At 40.4% G+C, this 18,762-nt stretch overlaps 1 protein-coding gene and 1 long non-coding RNA gene across 3 annotated transcripts; one reads left to right on the forward strand and one right to left on the reverse strand.

The window, feature by feature from the left end:
• Positions 1–1,979: 1,979 nt before the first annotated feature.
• Positions 1,980–17,621, forward strand: wnt5b (wingless-type MMTV integration site family, member 5b). 2 transcript variants are annotated; one of them, XM_034673387.1, is made up of 7 exons: positions 1,980–2,145; positions 3,904–4,076; positions 5,173–5,260; positions 5,502–5,661; positions 9,213–9,505; positions 15,526–15,684; positions 15,785–17,621. In XM_034673387.1, exons 1-7 carry the CDS (start codon positions 2,074–2,076, stop codon positions 16,082–16,084), a joined length of 1,245 nt encoding a protein of 414 aa, XP_034529278.1. In that variant the 5' UTR covers positions 1,980–2,073; the 3' UTR covers positions 16,085–17,621. The 2 variants fall into 2 exon arrangements, with proteins under 2 accessions (XP_034529278.1, XP_034529279.1); XM_034673388.1 differs by lacking the exons at positions 1,980–2,145; positions 3,904–4,076 and adding an exon at positions 4,327–4,392 and having other exon boundaries at positions 15,785–17,619.
• LOC117804929 lies at positions 4,754–7,710 on the reverse strand. Its single transcript, XR_004629299.1, has 3 exons — positions 7,622–7,710; positions 5,188–5,272; positions 4,754–5,109 (listed from the first exon to the last, which is right to left on the reverse strand). It is a non-coding gene; the product is annotated as an uncharacterized LOC117804929 (long non-coding RNA).
• Positions 17,622–18,762: the final 1,141 nt, after the last annotated feature.

Here is an 18,762-nt window from a genome sequence, read left to right on the forward strand (position 1 = left end):
AGAGAATAAAGTCTAAATGATACAAGAGAGTTTTCATTTATTTATATTGTATTTGTTGGTGTACAATTATTGACATATATCAGACTGAGAGTACACGGACAACAGCTGGTATGGATTAATATGAGTATTTGTCTTGTTTGTTTGATGTGGTCTTAGTGCGATGCTGATAACAGCTGCTATGGATGAGTTTATAATGTTTGTATGCTGTGCTGTACCACAAATTGCCTCTTTGAGGACATTCAAGTTTTCACAGTAAGTCTAAGTCCAAAACTAAACTACTTTATTAGAATGAAGTTGTTAATTTATAAGGAAAAGGTCATAATTGTAGAAAATGGTTCACTTCAAATCTATTTTAACAGGGAAGGATCAGAGGAGCAGTCAGCTGGCTGCACAAAAATGAGAAATGTGGAGCACCTTGTGAAGTTTCACTTTTGCAAAGGATTCATAAATAACTGAATACTCAATCTGTTAGCACATCAGCACCACATTGTCACAAGAATCTGGATTTTAATAGCTGGTGCAAGACACTGGGTCTATTCTGAGGAGGAGCAGGCAAACAGCCAGTTTGTGCACACTTCTGCAAGCGCTGTTCTCCTCCACTGTTTAAGTACAACAACACTTGATCCACGTTCCTCAATTTAGTGCAGGCAGCTGGTTGCCCTTCTGATATATGAATATGTTACTTTACATATAAATTAACCAAAGTCTGTTATTACGACTTATTTCTCATAAAATTAAGACTTGGTTCTCATAAGTTCACAACTTTAACCTTTTTTTTTCTTTTCTGAATAACATTGCAAATTTTAAACTAGTACATTGATCCTTTTGTAGCATTTTATTTTCTTCACCTGGTTCAGGTGGAGCTACTTAAACTCTGGATACAGTTAGGGAGATTATTCCCCTGGTTTCAAATGCAGTGGTTAGGCACAATTTTTCATTTGAGGGATATGAAATCATCAATGAGATTCCGAGGGGAAATGTGTGATGCCAACAACTCATCAGGTAGTATAATAGAGATGGCTTTTGTGTAAGAGGCTGCAATAGCTAAAGAGGTTTTGAACTGCTGGCCTTGTCTTCAACAGAGTATTGTAACTTCCAGTGGTGAAGGAAATGGATTTCTATGGGGCCTCTAAAGTCCCCAAAAGTTTTTTTTAATTGTGTGCACAAAATATTACCTTGTTCCCTCAAGATAATTTGATTATGCACACATGGTAGTTAATTTGACCGGAAGCGATGACTACAGTGCACAATGTTGTTATCTTGTTGGAACAAGTTATTTTCTTGTGCACAAAATGTCACCTTGTGGGGACAAGATGACAACTTGTGATCACAAGTTATTATGTTTTGGGTTACAAGTTAATAATATTTTGTGCGCCAGATAATAACAATACAATAATATTGTGTGCAACAATACCTTGTGCACACAATATACTTTTTTTTACTTTTTGGGACTTCAGGGGCTCTGTAGAATTCTGATCTTTGGGTAATTTTAGCATACTATTGTAAAATGTTGCTTAAAAAGAAAAAATCCTGCATTTAAATTTAACTGATACAGTACCAAAAAATAACTAGCCTTGCAAATAAAGTTATGTATACAAACTTTCCATTATACAGATTCAAAGACGCAAATGAATGTCAGGGTTTCACCAGATGAGGGCGCTGTTGGCTTAGTGACCCCCTCAGTAATTAACAGAGGGGCTCCGGCCAAACACCTCCTCTCTGGATAATTGAACTACAACAAGAGGAGACCGGCTTTAGCGGAATCAAAATGTCTTCATGAGTCTCAGGGTAACTTGGTATTCGGTTGGACCTGTTGTAGTACAGCTTTATATTCTAATGACCTCTCTGTAGCGTATTGTTTCACTGTTGATTCACTCGCTCAACCTGACTTTGACCCAACACCCGCCCTCTGCAGAATATCAATCACATGTATATTGAGGTAGCCGGTTAGATCACTTCACAGAGCTCTGAATGCGCGCGCTTGTGTGAGTTCATGTGTGTGTGTTCGCGCGCAGGGGGGGGTTAGGGCCCCCGCGAGATGAAAGGTGTGCGCCCCCCCTCTGCTTAACATTGATGCGGGTCTATTATCATGCAGGGACCAGTGACATCCGATTTTACACGACGAGAAACACCCACGGAAATCCTGTAAAGATTAGTTTGAGCTGAATGTAGATGATAAGATTAAAAATATAACGCAGTATAAACACATTTAGGTTTTTAGAGTGACTTTAGACCGAAAGTGTTCAGTTTTGATATGTACAACTTGTGCGTTCTCCGTAAAAAAACAGATTCCCTCTGTCTCTTGTTCAAAACACACGTGTTTGTTATTTACTTTGCCTAGATTTACGCACGCAAAATATGACTGTTAAACGCCGTATTGGCTGTAATAATTGGGATTTTTGTTGCCTTTTGATACAACAAACATGTTAATGGTTATCACCTGATCATGAATGATATGATGCCATTATTTATCCTATTGTTACTATCGATATAATATTTTTTGAAACATGTTTTAGAAACATCACAGACCATTTTTTCCAGGCATTTGGAAACCAGAGACTAATCCTCCTTCAGCCCACCTTGTGTTTTGGACGCACTCTTTTAAAAAGCACAGAATTACAGTGAAAACGAACCTTGTCCAATTTGCAGGTTCACCGCAGTCTTTTACCCGTTTATGAATTCTGGAGTGCTCGCTTGAACACGCCCTTTCTTGACTCCGGGACTCCTGACCGTCTCTGGTGTGTGTTTGCGTGTCTAGTGCGTTTTTGTGGGAGGGGGTGGCCTGCTGTTTTTTATTTTCGCAGACCAAAGAAGAAGGGATTAGACGAGTTTGAGCCATTCACCTTTTGGTCAAACAAATTATTCACTTGAGCTAATGAAAGGAATTTTGTGCGCGTAAATCTCTTGGAATCCCCAGTCTTTCTTCCTTGCGCAAATACCGTGTGATCGATCACATTTGAGTATTTCACATTTGAGAACTTGTCTCTTAATAAATATATTAAAGGGACTTTTTATGCTTTCACAAAAAAAAGAAATACACAAATTCTTAACACTATTACGCATCAGTGGTCAGGTAAAGGTCCGGAGCTATTGAGGGACTTAAACACATATCTGAAACTTTACAATGACGTTCAAGGTGACAGTTGATTTTACCTATTTTGTTTTTATCCACAACTTTTAAACGCAACATCACAGGTGCTTCTGGTCTTGGTCTAGCATCAAACGCTTTTGGTTGACTCTCTACGCACATGCGCGCAATGTATAGGCGAAGAGGGGTGGCTAATGGGGTAAGGGGGCTTCTGGGGTGAAGTGGGGGTGAGAAGAGGAGGAGTGTAGACTGAGGAGGGTGAGAGGTAGAGAGAGATGTGGAGTGGTCGCAAGGGGACAGAAAGGGAAAGGCACAGTCGCGTTTCTGCTCAATTAGCGTTTTAATCGTATTAATCCTTCCCCAGGATCACACTGCACACTACATTGAAGTTTTTCGTCTTGTTTCATTTGTGGGACAATTGAGAGAGTGGGCACGGTCTTGTGCTCTGCGTAAAACCAAACCAAACCATTTTACGCACGGAGATTAGATCAGTAAACTGGATTCATTTATATCAGGAAGCTTCTGAACTTTTTTGAGAAAATATTTGCTGTAATTGACGCACTCTCATCCACAGCGAAACTAACAGGGGTGGGGTTTAAATCTGCCCTTTTTGGTGGCTATTCCCAGGATATTTTTTATGGCAGCTCTGTTTTCATAGTTGTAGACAAGACATGAGAGTGTGAAAGACAAGTGGACTCAAACAGTGTGGCAGACGTGGTGCAAAAACACGCAGAACATACGTGTGCCGAACAAGAAGATCCAGGAGCAGCAGGACCGATCAGGACGCGTCCTGATTTTTCTCCATGTCTCCACAGCAGAGCACCTTCTTCAGCTCTTTCTGCTCCGGCTGTGCGGCGGTGACGCGGCGGATCATGGACACCAGGCCTGTCCGAAGAAGAAGAACCGGTGCTGCGCGGCATCTGTTGCTGGCAGCCGCTTTCCTCGCCTGCAGCTCCCAACTGCTGCTGGTAGATGCCAACTCATGGTGGTGAGTAAATGAACGATCCCTGGTGGTGCATTGATATTTTGGAGGATGTGATGGCGAAAAAAAAAAGTGGATGGAGTTAATTTGATGGCAGCAACTGTTGACAGATGGACAGAAGTTTAATGGAATATATTTTGAATTATTGCATCTGGGCATTTGAAAGCTTAATTTATTTAAAAACTACTTTGCCATCAGATTCCCTTTTATGTTTTTTGTCCCATGCCATTGACAACAAATGACACATGGAAAAAAAGTGAGCTGCAGACTTGCCTTCAGTGTGTGTGTTTTGGGGGTGATGTTCCACTCTGAAGCCCAAACAGTGAGTGCAACAAATGTGAGGGCTCTGTCACAATATTTACCCTGGCTGAGCTCCAAATGGCACTACATGGCTGCCTGCTGCTGAGCCTATAGGACACTTCAATTAACCAGACTGGTTCTTGTCATACAAGATGCAATAATGCTGCTAGATTTTACTGTGTGTTAAGTGTGTACAGGTTATTACTGACATGAATAACATTTGCAAATTCCCTTCAGTAGTGCATTCAGCCATTCAAATGCTGTTAAGACAGCAGACTGGTCCATAAATCAAGCCCTATTTTCTGGACTTACATACATGCATTACATTGAATGTAATGTGTAACTGTAATCATTCAGAATTGATCTTTCAACTTTGCACCATTTAGATTGAAGAGGTCAAATTTCTTTTTTTTAAAAAGTCTTTGGTCAAGCCCGGCAAGGATTCTGTCGTCCCATCTTGCATGTTCAGTTACAGATGGTCATGTTCTCAAAGCAAACTTGACTGAAATGTTTGAATAAAAGTTACTTTTGAGGGGTTTCAAGAGAAAAACATTTCAGAATAGGAAACACAAGGAGTGTGCTTGTAGTGATGAACACCAGAACAGTCCATTTATCTGCTCTTTATAGGCCAGTGGTACTAATAAACTTGTGTCTGAACTTTGTCCTCTGCAGTGCTGGCCTTCTCTGAGAGAGAGAGTCGTAGATCACAGATTCACTGTCTGTGCCATTCCTCTTTGGGCTGTAAAGATAGATAACGTTTATTGGTTTTAAATTTAGACTTAATATGAGGTCTGTGTTTCAGGTCACTAGCACTGACCCCGATCCAGCGGCCAGAGATGTACATCATCGGAGCTCAGCCTCTCTGCAGTCAGCTGTCAGGTCTCTCCCAGGTAACTTCTTTTCTGTTTCCAATATTAAAAAGACACATTATACCACTTTCAGAACAGTTTTGCATTTTAAAAACAACTAATAAGAACGATTATGCATGCTCTTCATAGAAGTACCAATATTTCACCCCTGACTCTGGGGAAATTGCCAATAAAAGTCCCCCCGATGGGAATGTATAAGCATCAAAACATAAACATGCTAATCTATGCTAATCTCCCCCCTGTGCTGCTGTGTGGTCTGCAGGGCCAGAGGAAGCTGTGCCAGCTCTACCAGGACCACATGATCCATATAGGAGACGGAGCCAAGACCGGCATCAAGGAGTGCCAGTACCAGTTCAGACAGAGGAGGTGGAACTGCAGCACTGTGGATAACACATCTGTGTTTGGACAGGTCATGCAGATCGGTAAATGAAACCTCTTCATTAAGAATTCAGGAGCAAGAGAAGGAAATGTTGGTATTGAAAGTTTATCAGTTGTTTGAGTGGTTTCAGGATCCAATACAGTATTTTGAATCATTTGGGGGTATTTTGCCTTCAGGTCATTGGTTGTTGTTTTTAGTACAAATTTATTGTTTCTAATCTAAGAAAAAATATGAAACAGTTTTATCAAGCCCAGAAGTGACTTTTTGAAACATTGTTTCACGGGGAAAACCAGGTACAAATGTCAGAGATGACAGCAACATTTTGCTATCAGCTAATGTAAAATTACAGCAATAATAGATCACATTTTAGCCAACATAGAGTCCATCCTGAATACCAAGCCAAGCAATCAGTCATGTTTTTCACATCAATCTTTCTAATCTAAATGACACTCTCAACCAGGTATTGGCAATTATGTACAAGTTCACTGTTTCACATTGATTGTGTTATGATTTTTAACACAGCTAGTGTTTAGGCAGGTTGTGCAGAGCAGAGTGTTGAATGTTTGACCAGCAGAAGGGGTCATTTGAGGCCAGACAGTCATATATTCGTCTGGAATAACAATACAGTGCGCCGCATATCACTGTTTAGACAGGAATATGAGTTGAACGGTGAGTAGGTAGAGACTAGTGGTCAATAGAAGTCGACAGGTCATACAGCCTGAGGGGGCAGGGCAAAAAGAGACAGTGTTTTGGTCAAAGTTGTGAAACAGCAATGAAGAATGAACAATGTCTTTGAGGCACACCAAGCTCAATTAAATAAATCTAAACATTACCTATGAGCCCTCGTCCTGTGGTATGATAACACTGAAGGACAGACTCACAGTAGCAATTGGCTGTGATACACTGAGTAACTCATTCATTTTAAAGTGTCTTTTTTTAGGCCTTCTTATCCAGAAAACGGTTGTGTTATTTCAGATATAGACTTTGCTAGAATAGTTGGTGTTTTTCTTACATTTTTGTTATCTGAATTGGAGAATATGCAATATTCTTGGTCTCCATATGGTTTGAAATTCCAACATTCAAGTATTATGGTTGGACAGAGCTTAAAACCTAGTTTTAAAAAAAACTAAAGTTATTCAAAACAACACAGCATGGAGAGTTGGCATAAGGTAGTTAGCTATTTAATGGGAAAATGACACACAGATCCAGAGAAGACGTATAAGGCATTTTGATTAAAACATAATAGGATCCGTATCTTGTCTAGACTTACTTTTGATCTAAATGTGGCTAGTTAGAGTCGTTTTGCTTTGCGAACACACGAACTAATTTATGAATACTTGTGGAAAGATTGTGCTAGCTTAATTTATTCTATTTTAAGTTGTTTTTTATGTACAGGACTTTGTGTTACAATGTCATTGTATGAAAAGCGCTTTATAAATAAAGTCTGATTGATTGATGATAGCTAACGCGTTATACCAATTTCGCGCAGGCGCAGTGACATTGTTAACTTCAGATGAACGCAGTGAGGCAAAGCAGTCACCAAGATACTGAAAAATTAGACAGTTGGGTCAAAAACACAAACATGCAGCATTTTTAGTAAATAAGTAAAGTAGGTCAGATTCGGGATCACTCTCATGTGCGTCTAATTCCCAGCAGGCGATGTGGGAAACCTCTCATCAACAAGTAAGTGTCAAATCCGCTGCGGGCAGTCAGACGAGGTGTTTGCAGCTCCTCTGTGGCTGCCTGTCTCGCTATTGACAGTCGGTCTATCTGCAGGTTTATACCGAGGTGTTAGTGGCTCCATTGTCCTGCGGCTCCTCTTTTGAAATGCGCTGATGAGCTGACACGGAGCCGGCAGATCCGGACCCGCTATTTGAAGTCTGGACTCCGCAGGTCTCATAAAGCACTCGGGCTCTTCTCTGTCTCTTTATTCTGCTGCATAATGTGAACGAGTGACAGAGACCCTGCTACTAAAACCTGAATGAGGAACTCTGTATGCATACCTGTCTGTCTGGCTGCCCGGTGTTTATTCCACGGTAAACTGCAGTATAATATGGGCGATACTGTGGACTGCAAATACACAAAAAGGCTCAGTTATGGCGCAATATGGGGAATACATACACTCTAATTGTCTTAGCATCATGCAGTTACACAAGTCGGTTTTCCCTAAAAAAAAACAAAAAAAACTTTATTATAATACTCTTGGTTTATTTGGACCTTTATGGACAGAACAATTGAAAATTAAATGGAAATATAGAAAAACACAATTAAATAGTCTATTTAGTGCAACAAAATAATTTTAGATGTTGTCAAATTATCTATTTTTATCAGTGGAGGATAAAAGGTGTGTGATTACAGAAATTTAACTCTTTTTTTTTTTGGAAAATGAAAAAGATACCCAAAACGTGATATTATCTGTATCAAATCAGTGTTTAAAATTCTCTAGAAACATGATGGGAATAAGTTAAACCAAAAAAACACATTCTGTATAAGGTCACTAAACTCATCACAGAGTTCTGCTAACACCCTTAAAACAATGAGACCTTAGTGAAGGAATGTCACCTCATATCAAGTTTGAATTTGGGAGTTTGTAGTTTGTTAAAGCAGTCTCAGCCTGAAATACCACGAGGCTCTCTGCTGTTCTCATGTAAATGTTCAGTTTCAGAGCACTTAACCTCCTACCCGTCAGGCCGTCCATCGTCTTTGTCTTTTTTTCTCCTCTGAATGGTTTGTGTATTAATGTGGAAAATAGACCTGCAGCTCGTTTTGTGTATTCAGAAATGTAGTATGGTGTAACATGGTGTCAAAATGCATTAATATGGACCTGTGTGCTGTGCTTGAAACTGACTGCAACATCAATGATGTTTCTTGGTTGTGGTGAGGGATGTTTACTTGTATATAGGTGTTTGCACAGTGTAATTAATTAGCATTTAAATTCACAATAATGTCCAAAAATCCCTCCTCTCCTACATCTGATCTGATTTAAAAGTCATTTTACCCAAAAATATCCCTCACCTAAAATGTTGTCTACCATTGCGTTCAAAACTAGGAGAAGCAGCAACAGTTCCATTCTCAAAATTGTATTTACTATCAATTAATGTTTGACTTTTGTCACAAAGTCAGGAAAATGAAACAGAAATCATCTGGAAATGTGTTTTCCATCTTGAAATCCTGAAACCTCTCTTTAACATGATGGCTGACCAAACACAATTGGGACAGGTAGACCCTGAGGCTGACTGAATGGGAAAACTGATATGTTGTTTACCTCATTAAATGCTGCATGAGTATTATGGATGGCTGAGCTGGTATTTAAAGTTGTTGAGTTTAACCAGGTACTGAGTTAGAGCCTGAAATTACATCTATTGTCCATTGTTAGGTCAAGTGGGTGTGGGGCTGTTTGCTGTGTGTGTGTGGTGGGGGTGTGTGTGTTAACCTGAGCAGTTAGCCGTGTTTCCTGTCAGTGGACATAAATTCCCTTCAGCCCTCATTAAAAACTAATGACTCTTATTTGAGATTCAGTTTTAATCAACAAACTTTTACCTGATGCAAATAAATAATTATTCAAAATGCTTCGATCCATTTTCTCTCCGCCAGGCTCCAGAGAAACAGCCTTCACGTACTCCATCAGTGCTGCCGGAGTGGTCAACGCTATCAGCCGAGCGTGTCGTGAAGGCGAGCTCTCCACCTGTGGCTGCAGCCGAACCGCCCGACCTCGCGACCTGCCACGTGATTGGCTGTGGGGAGGCTGCGGCGACAACGTGCACTATGGCTACCGATTCGCCCGGGAGTTTGTGGATGCCAGGGAGAGGGAGAAGAATTACCCACGAGGCTCTGTTGAGCACGCTCGGACTCTGATGAACCTGCAGAATAATGAAGCAGGGAGACAGGTATGGAAAAGGAAATACATGTGCTTTTATTTTGAAAAAGAAATCTGCATAAAACTTTATGTTTGCAGTTCTAGAAAGAAAAAGATTGTGTGTGTTCTTAACCTCACAATATGTCTGTAAGGAACGTGTGTGTGTGAGTCGAGGTGGCCCCTGATTGTCCGGCCTGGCAGTTTTTGCGAGTGTGTGTGTGTGTGTGTGTGTGTGTGTGTGTGTGTGTGTGTGTGTGTGTGTGTGTTTGTGTTTGTGTGTGTGTAAGTTATTTATTGGGAGGGTCCAAATGGCATAACTGCTAACGCCCTTGGAGTCTGGCTAGGTCACTGGGTCAGTGCACATTCCAGTGTTGTGACCTACACACACACACACACAAAAACACACACACACACACATATACATGCATAGACATTTAAGCTCATAACAAGGCAGCAAAGCTATTTATATAAAAGTACTCAACTAATAAGTTTTCAGATATGAAACTTGCTTACGCTGCACAGGAAAAAGAAGAGGTGTCTGAGATTTGTGGTCCTCTCTTCCTGGCATACACCAACTCTTAGTAGCTTTAAACTTGATGTTGGAGCTGAAGTTGTGTGCAAATACTTCATTTTGGTACAGAGTTAAAGGAAATGCACTGTAAAGAAACTTTCACTATTATTATATTTACAACACATATGCACAGTGACACGTACACACATCTATAAGCAGAAACTATGTGATGAAATCTGAAACGTGAACATGCAGACATTGAAAAAGGAAAGACTGATAGATTGAGGGCTGAATAGAAAATTGATGGGTGCATAGATTGAATGATGTGCTTTTTGGCCCTCTGTGGATGCCGTACAATCACAGTTCAGAGCCCTAAGTGTGATAATGAAGCAACTAAAGTTGTTCAGAAATACTTTTGTTCTCTTTTGGAGAGAGTTTAACTGGACTGTACACAAGCTGACACACTAATTTAAACACTGACACACACACACACACATACATATACACCTTGCTCGTAAAAGGTCCATTTGCCTGCGCTGGTACACACTGGAGTTGCAGACTGTGTTTATCTTCAGTTAGGGGAGCTTTGTTCAAGCTGTTTGCAAGACAGAACTGCTGTGTGTGTGTGTGTGTGTGTGTGTGTGTGTGTGTATGTGTGTGTGTGTGTGTGTGTGTGTGTGTGTGTGTGTGTGTGTGTGTGTCTTTTTGATTTGTGTGTGAGAGACAGTGAGCCTGGTTTTGTGCCTGTGTATCAGGGGTCAACGGTCAGGGTCTGGAGAGGTTGTGTTTCTGCTGAGGGTCCCATTGGGGCTGTAGGAGAGTGTATGAGGGAGGCAGATCTACAGCCTTGCGTTAACACGCAGACAAACACACACACACACACACACACACACACACACACAGGAACACACAAACTGTCTTTCTCTAACACACACACACACACACTGTCTTTCTGCAACACACACACACACATCCTTGAATGACTTTTCCACCTCTCTCCTGTTTGATCCCTGTTTTTCTTTGTCGCCTGTCCATCCAAACGGAAGAGAGGAGAAGAGAGAAATGAAAAGGAGGAGAGCGAGCGAGAGGAAGACGGTTTCTCTCTTCCTCTTTATCCCTTCTTCTGGCTTTCTTTCGTGGACACGCCAGTTTGTCCTAAGCGGGATTTGTCTCGCTTGGGTGAACAAGGCAAACCACAGGGCTTTTGTGGAGGTGACAGGGGCGTGCCGCTCCCTGTGTGTGTGCGTTTCTGTGTGTGTGTGTGTGTGTGTGTGTGTGTGTGTGTGTGTGTGTGTGTGTGTGTGCGTGTGTGTGTGTGTGTGTGTGTGTGTGTGTGTGTGTGTGTTTCTATATTAGTGTGTGAGTGTGCTCAGCTTCATTTGATTTGTGTGCAAGGAGGATAACGCGGCTGCCTGTGTGTACAAGCGTCTGGAGACAGAGACGCAGGGTGAGGGATGGACCTCCGTCACACTCCTGTGACTCTGAAAGACCTGCACACACACACTTTTACACAAGAGTACACAGCCACCTAGGTCCACTGTCTCCGCCTCACACAAATCAAATGAGGCAGTGCTCGCCCCGTAGAGACCGACACAACAAGATGCACATTCTCACTCTAAAGACAATATCAGCGCACCGCTGCTCTGCACACAGGAGGCACTTTAGACCTGTGGAGCACTTTGTTGCTTGTTGGGGTAAAAGGCAGTCTCTCATGTGTTATGGTGGGAAATGATGTTAGTCATAACAAAGGGGAACCAATCACAGCAGGTTTGGATCAGGAGGAAAACACACAAATGTGTCACTCTAGTCACTGAACTTCACTTTGGTCATCTGTTGTTGAAGAAAAAATGAGTGAAGTCTGAAACCTTGTAAACACATTTGCAGTTTATGAACATCAGAACTTAGTTTCCAAAGATGACATTGTTCCTGTATAGATTTGCTAATGCATGTGTTAGAGTGTTCATGTGTTTGTGAATATGTTTTAATCCCTCTATTGAATTAAGAAAGGCTCACGATCAATTTTAAAGTACGTTTCTCTATAGCTATGGCTTTTATAATCCATAGTTGCCAAACTGAAGCATCTCTAATGGCTGACAGTTGAGAATTAGATGATTGAATAATGCAAACAGTAAGACAGAAATGACCTCCACACATGAGGTGAAAGTGAACGCTGGGACAATATTTTTAATCATAACTGGAAGATCAGGCAGGAAAATACGTCCCTTCTCATAGCTACCCTTACTTTAGACAAAGAATGGGCTATCTTCTCTGTTTCAGCCTCATTCTACTACACACTCACACACACACTCACATACACACTCACACACACTCACATACACACTCACAATCACAATCACAATCACACACAATCACACACAATCACACACACACACACACACGCACGGCTCCTAACCCCTAACCCTGTCTGAGCAGCAGCTATTGTGCCTGACACAGAGACCGTGTCCCCATCACGGATGACTAACCATGTGTGTGTGTGTGTGTGTGTGTGTGTGTATGTGTGTGTGTGTTGGTTGTCACTACAGACCCACCAGATCGCTCAGTGTGATGCTGGATTCATGCAGACACAGGTTTAACTGGACAGAATGATACAATTGGCAGCTTGTTTGATTATGGTTATGATTATACGTGTCATGCAAACATTTAAAGGATGACGCTTAAATAAAAGAGTCAAGAGATCAAAAAGTATAAAAAGGAAGTAGTAATGAAGTTAAATATTAAGAATAAGAATCCTAAATGAGTGAGAGAAAAAAAAGACTCTCTACAGAAAGAGTAACAGATTTCAAAATAAAAGCTTTTTTAAGGGCTTGAAGTTTTTGTCCCGAACTTTCTCACAGATTCTGCCTCCCTACTATCCTTCCATATATTTGAAGCCACAGTTAAAAGACAAGTTGTGTCTCTTATTTTCTTATTACCATGTTTCTTAACCTCTAATAAACCCCACCGTGGGGGATCTGAGTAAACATGAAGGCTCGTAAAACCACAAGGAGCCGTAAAATAAAAAAGAATTCCCTCCTTGTGCCGTCTAATGAAACTAATCCTTAACCTCCTGTAAGCTCTTCTTCCCCTGCGAACGATGGAGATGAAAAAGAAAATAAGTTGGATTATTTGTATTTTTGTCATGTTAGCTCAAAATGTGTGAAATGACCTCAAACAGAACCATAAACTTCTTAGAACAAGGCTCCTACCTTCACAAAATGTCATTGTCCCTGCTCTCTGCGTCTGTCGGAGGGGGTCACAGGGGTCGAGTCGCAGGATTGGAGGGTGCCGAGTGCTATGCCTGCTGGGTAGTAAAGTAGAGGATTGGGGAGCAGGAGGTGGGAGGTTGAGGTCGGGGTTGTGTTAGGGATGCAGGGGTTAACAGAGGTGAGAAGGTAATTGAGATCAGGCTGAGAGGAGACAGAGAGGTGGGTTTCATTTGCGGGAGAGGAAATTAGGAAATTAGGAGTCAGGAATACTTGACTCAGCAAGTACAGCATGCTGATGAAAGAGAATGAGACTCTGGCTCTTCAAACATAATGCAATGACTGGTCAATGACAAGGTAGTCCTAAGTAGTCATCCATGTAAGAGTTGTTTTATACCTCCTTATTGAACACTGCTTAACTGGCTTGGTAAAAAATGAATTGGTAAAGGGCTCTCCCTAAAGTTTGCAACTGCTAGTACCATAAACATTACTTGCTGGTCTCATTTTTAAACCTACCCATGTGGTAAAAAAAGTTCAGTAAAGTTCAGGCCTTGACAGACTACTTGTAAACAGTTACCTAAAGGACAAAGTGAAAATGCATCAAGATAAAGGGTCAGTTCTGCTAATATCCAGCTAAGAAGAATGTCTCAGACGTTAAGTATTTTTCTTGGGCTTGGGCTACAACAAGGAGTTAAGTTTGGAATTTCAAGGGAAGCATTGCAAATTAATCATTCTAAAGATAAAGATTAAGATATACAAATGTGCAGCAAAAAAAAAAAAAAAGCTAGAAATGCCAAAAATGAGGATCTATCCTTTAAAGTCTGTATTATATTTAAGTTGTACTTAAGCTATCGATTTTACAGCTAACATAATGATGTGTCTCCTTCCAATATTTTCTTTAAATGACAACTCGATTCACAATAGCCATTTCCTTTGGTTGGTAGCAGCTCTTCTACTCTCAGTTGGCAGTTTAGTATAGTTTGATGGAGTTGTATTGACACACACGTCACATGTAACAAAAATCCAGCATTTGACTATCTTTGCCTTGCATTTGACCCTTTTCTTTGTTCATTTCACCGCAAGTCTTAACTTTAAGGGGTTTTGTACCGGCACACAATGGTGACAGATTACCAGAGTCTGAGGTATTTTCAGATGCACTGCTGTGTGAAGCTATTTTTTTTAATAAAGTCCCAAAGGAAGTGCAGCAGTGAGGTAAACTAGTTTCTGTGGATAGCCACATGTAATGCATCACTTTGAGACACTTTATACTAATTCTATTTGGAAGCAGTAGTCTCGAAGATGCTTTCATTTTATGTGTTTTAAGCAACTAAACTACAGCAAGGCAGATTCATTTCACTGGTCAAAAGATGACAGTTACTGCTATACACTGCTAAGCTAGGCTAGCTATCTTTTAGCCAAACTTCTTCAGCTCTTTTCTTCTTTTATGAGATTAAGCCACTCTTCTCCTACTTTATGGTTAAATGTGTAAGAAACTGAATTACCAACTTGTCTATCAATCAAATTAGATATTTTCACTGAGGAATTTAGCTCATTACTTCATTTTTTTTTAGCTCTAGCAGGGCAAACTGTCTTTCCCCCTGCTAGCTTGCGCAACATGTTTCCTTACATTCGTGTTCTAGTTGTTCTCCTGGTTTTATCATGTCCAATCATGTCCATGTTCTTTTTTTCACTTTAATTTTGAATAGCAGAGAAACCTTCATTTTTATTTTTTGTGGTAATACAGACATAAAAAATACCAGATTTGAATCTACAAACAATTTTCACAAAGTGGTGTATTCATAGTCTTTCAATATTTGGTGGCAGCATTTACTGAAACAACTTAAATTCAAGTGTCGGTGTATCTTTCATTTGGGTAATGCTGTATTTTCAGAGGGCAGTTTGCTCTGCACATGAACTCTGCATTACTTGCTGCGACAGGATGAGAGGGTGTAATTCTATATGTTCACCACTAGGTGGCAGCAGAGTACAGCAGAGCTAAAGCCAGACTTGAATAAAGGTCATAAATCACCAGCCTAAAGGTCGAATTTGCAACACAATTTCATAAAGATCTCTTTAAATTTTAACCACAGTCTTTTGTTATAATTTTTAATAGGAAGCATAAATTAGCTGATTTGAAATTCCCCCCCTTAGCTACAATGAAAATGTCTCTTTCTATCCTGAAGCACAGCTTGGCATTAAAGGATGTTTTTGACTGATTTATTTAATAAAAGTTTTAGTTGGAAAGTGATGGGAATGTATGTATATAAAATAGAAATAATACCAAATGGGGAAACCAACCATTTGTCTTAACTACTTTTGCTTTGTTTTCTCTTCCAGGCGGTGTATAACCTCGCAAATGTGGCCTGTAAGTGTCATGGCGTCTCAGGTTCCTGCAGCCTGAAGACCTGTTGGCTCCAGCTGGCTGACTTCAGACGTGTTGGAGAGTTCCTGAAGGAGAAGTACGACAGTGCAGCGGCCATGCGTATCGGACGAAAGGTATTAAACTCATAGCACAGTGTCATAAACAAAACACTGAACTCAATGACCAAGAAAATAGTCCTGCAGGCTTGTACTTACTTGCTCTCTTCTCTTCCAGGGTAAGCTGGAGTTGGTAGACAAGCGCTTCAATGCGCCAACCCCGGCGGATCTAGTCTACACTGACTCCAGCCCGGACTACTGCCTCCGCAACGAAACCACAGGCTCACTTGGCACTCAAGGCCGCCTCTGCAACAAAACTTCAGAGGGCATGGACGGCTGTGAGCTCATGTGCTGCGGCAGAGGATATGACCAGTTCAAGACCTACAAGCACGAGCGCTGCCACTGCAAGTTCCACTGGTGCTGCTACGTCAAGTGCAAGCGCTGCACGTCGCTGGTGGACCAGTTTGTGTGTAAATAACACGCCGAGGGATGATGGATGGATGGAAGTGGATGCAAAAGAAAGAGAGGGAGGATGATGGATGAAAAGGAGCATGTTCAGAGTTTGGTTCAGGATAAGCTAGGACATTTTCAGACAGATTTTCTTTCACTTCCATTTTATCAAGATCTCCTCACTTTTACTGATGAATGAGTACACTGAAAGCAATGAAGAGCGTTTTCTTCCACGATTTTTGGACAACTCTGGTGCCAGTTTCTCATCACTTTCCACATAATATCCTGATCAAACCCCTGAAGGAAGGACAGACAGAAAGAAGGACGGACAAAAAAATCAAGTAGGACAAAAAAAGGATAAATGGACCTTGAAAGTGGAACAGCTGGATCCCACATAAAAAAGGGGGGACACATGCGACTAGTGTGATGAATATGAGAGATGAAATAAATATATAAATAAATAATAAATAAACATACAGCTCTGATTGTTATTTAAAGAGACTCGGACAAACTTAGAGGCACAGTTTGGACCCATTTAACGTATGTGTTGGAGGAATTCGACGAATCATCACGCCATTTGCCGAACTTTTGACCTTTTAACCCTGCAAGAGGAATCCTGGCATGCGTGAGTTGTGCTGACATTGCTCATACAACACAGAGAGAACACCAGAATTGCAGACTGAAACAGACGGATGACAGCGAGCAGCGGATAAAAGCGAGGGAATACAAAAAGAAGGGAAACTGTAAAGCAACATAAATGAGGACTTTGAGCGCCTATATTGCAACAATTTTCACGACTTTTTGGAAAACTGAAGCACAGAAAAACTCCAGCTGTAGATGTTTGTACAAAAGTGTAAAAAAAGGGAAGTGACAACACTTAATCTGTGCATCAAATAAGGGCTAATAACCTGCAGATCACTCTTTCTCCATTTGTCTCAAAGTAATTGCTCCTGTTAGAGATTCACAGCACCTGGGAGATGACAAGTGCGTCTGCTCCGCTTAATGAGGCTTGCCCGATTTCAGCCATCTTGACAACGGCGTCCGTTTAAACAAGCAGCTCACATCAGCAGTCCAACTCCACGACCTTCATGTGACAGTGAAGTGAGCGGAGCCTCCATTAGTGAGATTAATGTGCCGTGTCTGCCTTAATGAAGCTGCACTAAGAGACACTGAGAGTGGACCTCTTCATCTCGTGTTATGCAACTTGTTATGTCAACTAAAAGCCAACTAAACGGCATCTATTTTTGACAACAATTTAACATCTTATTATTCTGTTTTAACATGAATTTTGCAATCTGTATGGGCTTCATTGAGCATGTTGTAAAAGTGTAAATGTAATCCAGTCAAACAATGCACAAACATGAAGAGGACAGACCATGCTGTGGAAAAAGTGTCAAAGAAAAGAATCAGAAAGGACTGCAATTAATTTTATGCTACTTTAAAAAGAAAAAGTAGTTGATCAGAACAGAAGGTATATTTTGATATTGTTTTTAATTCCTGTTTTCTATGTTTTATACATGACTATTATTGTGTATTCTTTTGATAAACTAGTCTACTACAACGAGGCTTTGTCCTGTTTTTGCTGCAGTTTTTGGTAAATGACAAAACCCGGGTCAACACTTTCTCTCTGTCACCAAAATCTTGACAACATAGAATTCTTTGTCTTATAAAGGGTGTTTTGGAAAATGATGCCGCAGTTGCTTAAAAGGGTGCAAATGCTTGAAACCAAAGGACAGCAGTGCCTTTCACAACATCAATACCAAAATAGAAAATGAATGAATCAAAGTCAATTTGAATTCTGAGAATTTGCAAAAATGACTTTCATAGTACATCAAACTAGGCTGAATCACTGACTTTGTTAGAATGTATGAAGTCAAAGTGTCTGTTTTTTACTGTAGAGTGAACTTTCATCTTTCAAACTTCTGTGAGGAACAGTTGGATTGTGCAATTTTGGCACCCCCTGTGGACAAGTGGTGCATCTTATCTCTTTGGCGAACATCTCCTGAACAAATCTAAGTCACGTTATCGTACCAAAACGTCTCCTGACGCCGTCTTTTAAAAGTGATGTAACACTCATTGTGAATATTTGTTCTGGAAAATGTAAACAAAAGCTGTTTCTTGAGGTTGCTGTTGATTGCCTCAGCGGACCCCTCCCCCTCATCAGTAATAAAAATAACGATGCATTTTATTTATTATGCACTTTACATTTAGAGCAAATCTCAAAGTGCTACAAGACACACCATTAAAACAGCGAAGGTTAAAAAAACAGACAATAAGAACAATTATAGAGAATTTCAGGCGCTAAGAAAAAAATCATCTAGAATGATTGAGTCGAGTTGTTAAAGGTCTTGTTTGCTTTTTTGAATCATACAGAGGCGTCAGCTTTTATTTCAGTCTGTTTCATCGTCATCAATTAAATCCTCACAGCAGCTTTAATGCAGAGTTAGCTTTAAAAATGAAAGCTGTCGCATTTCAGCGTTCAAACTTACAAAATACAAAGTCTCAGTTAAAGTATTTAGTGCTATAGAAAAACTTTTTGGCCATTAAAACTCGTCCAGTCATCAAAAGTATTTTGTATTAACGTAGTTCAAATGTATATTCCAATGTGTGCAGTAATCACTCTAAACTATGGTTAATATTTATGGATTTTTATAAAAGTTTAATTCAGATTCACTTTTTCTGTAAAAACATTTTAGAATTCTATTC

The sequence above is a fragment of the Notolabrus celidotus genome, chromosome 21 (genome assembly GCF_009762535.1).
Source record: "Notolabrus celidotus isolate fNotCel1 chromosome 21, fNotCel1.pri, whole genome shotgun sequence".
NCBI classification, from domain to species: Eukaryota; Metazoa; Chordata; class Actinopteri; order Labriformes; family Labridae; genus Notolabrus; species Notolabrus celidotus.

Coding starts and splice junctions, on each gene's coding strand:
- wnt5b (XM_034673387.1), top strand. CDS start 2,074: ATGCGGGTCTATTATCATGCAGGGACCAGTGACATCCGATTTTACACG. Junction 5,662..9,212: donor TGGACAGGTCATGCAGATCG/GTAAATGAAACC, acceptor TCTCTCCGCCAG/GCTCCAGAGAAACAGCCTTC. Junction 15,685..15,784: donor CCATGCGTATCGGACGAAAG/GTATTAAACTCA, acceptor CTTCTCTTCCAG/GGTAAGCTGGAGTTGGTAGA.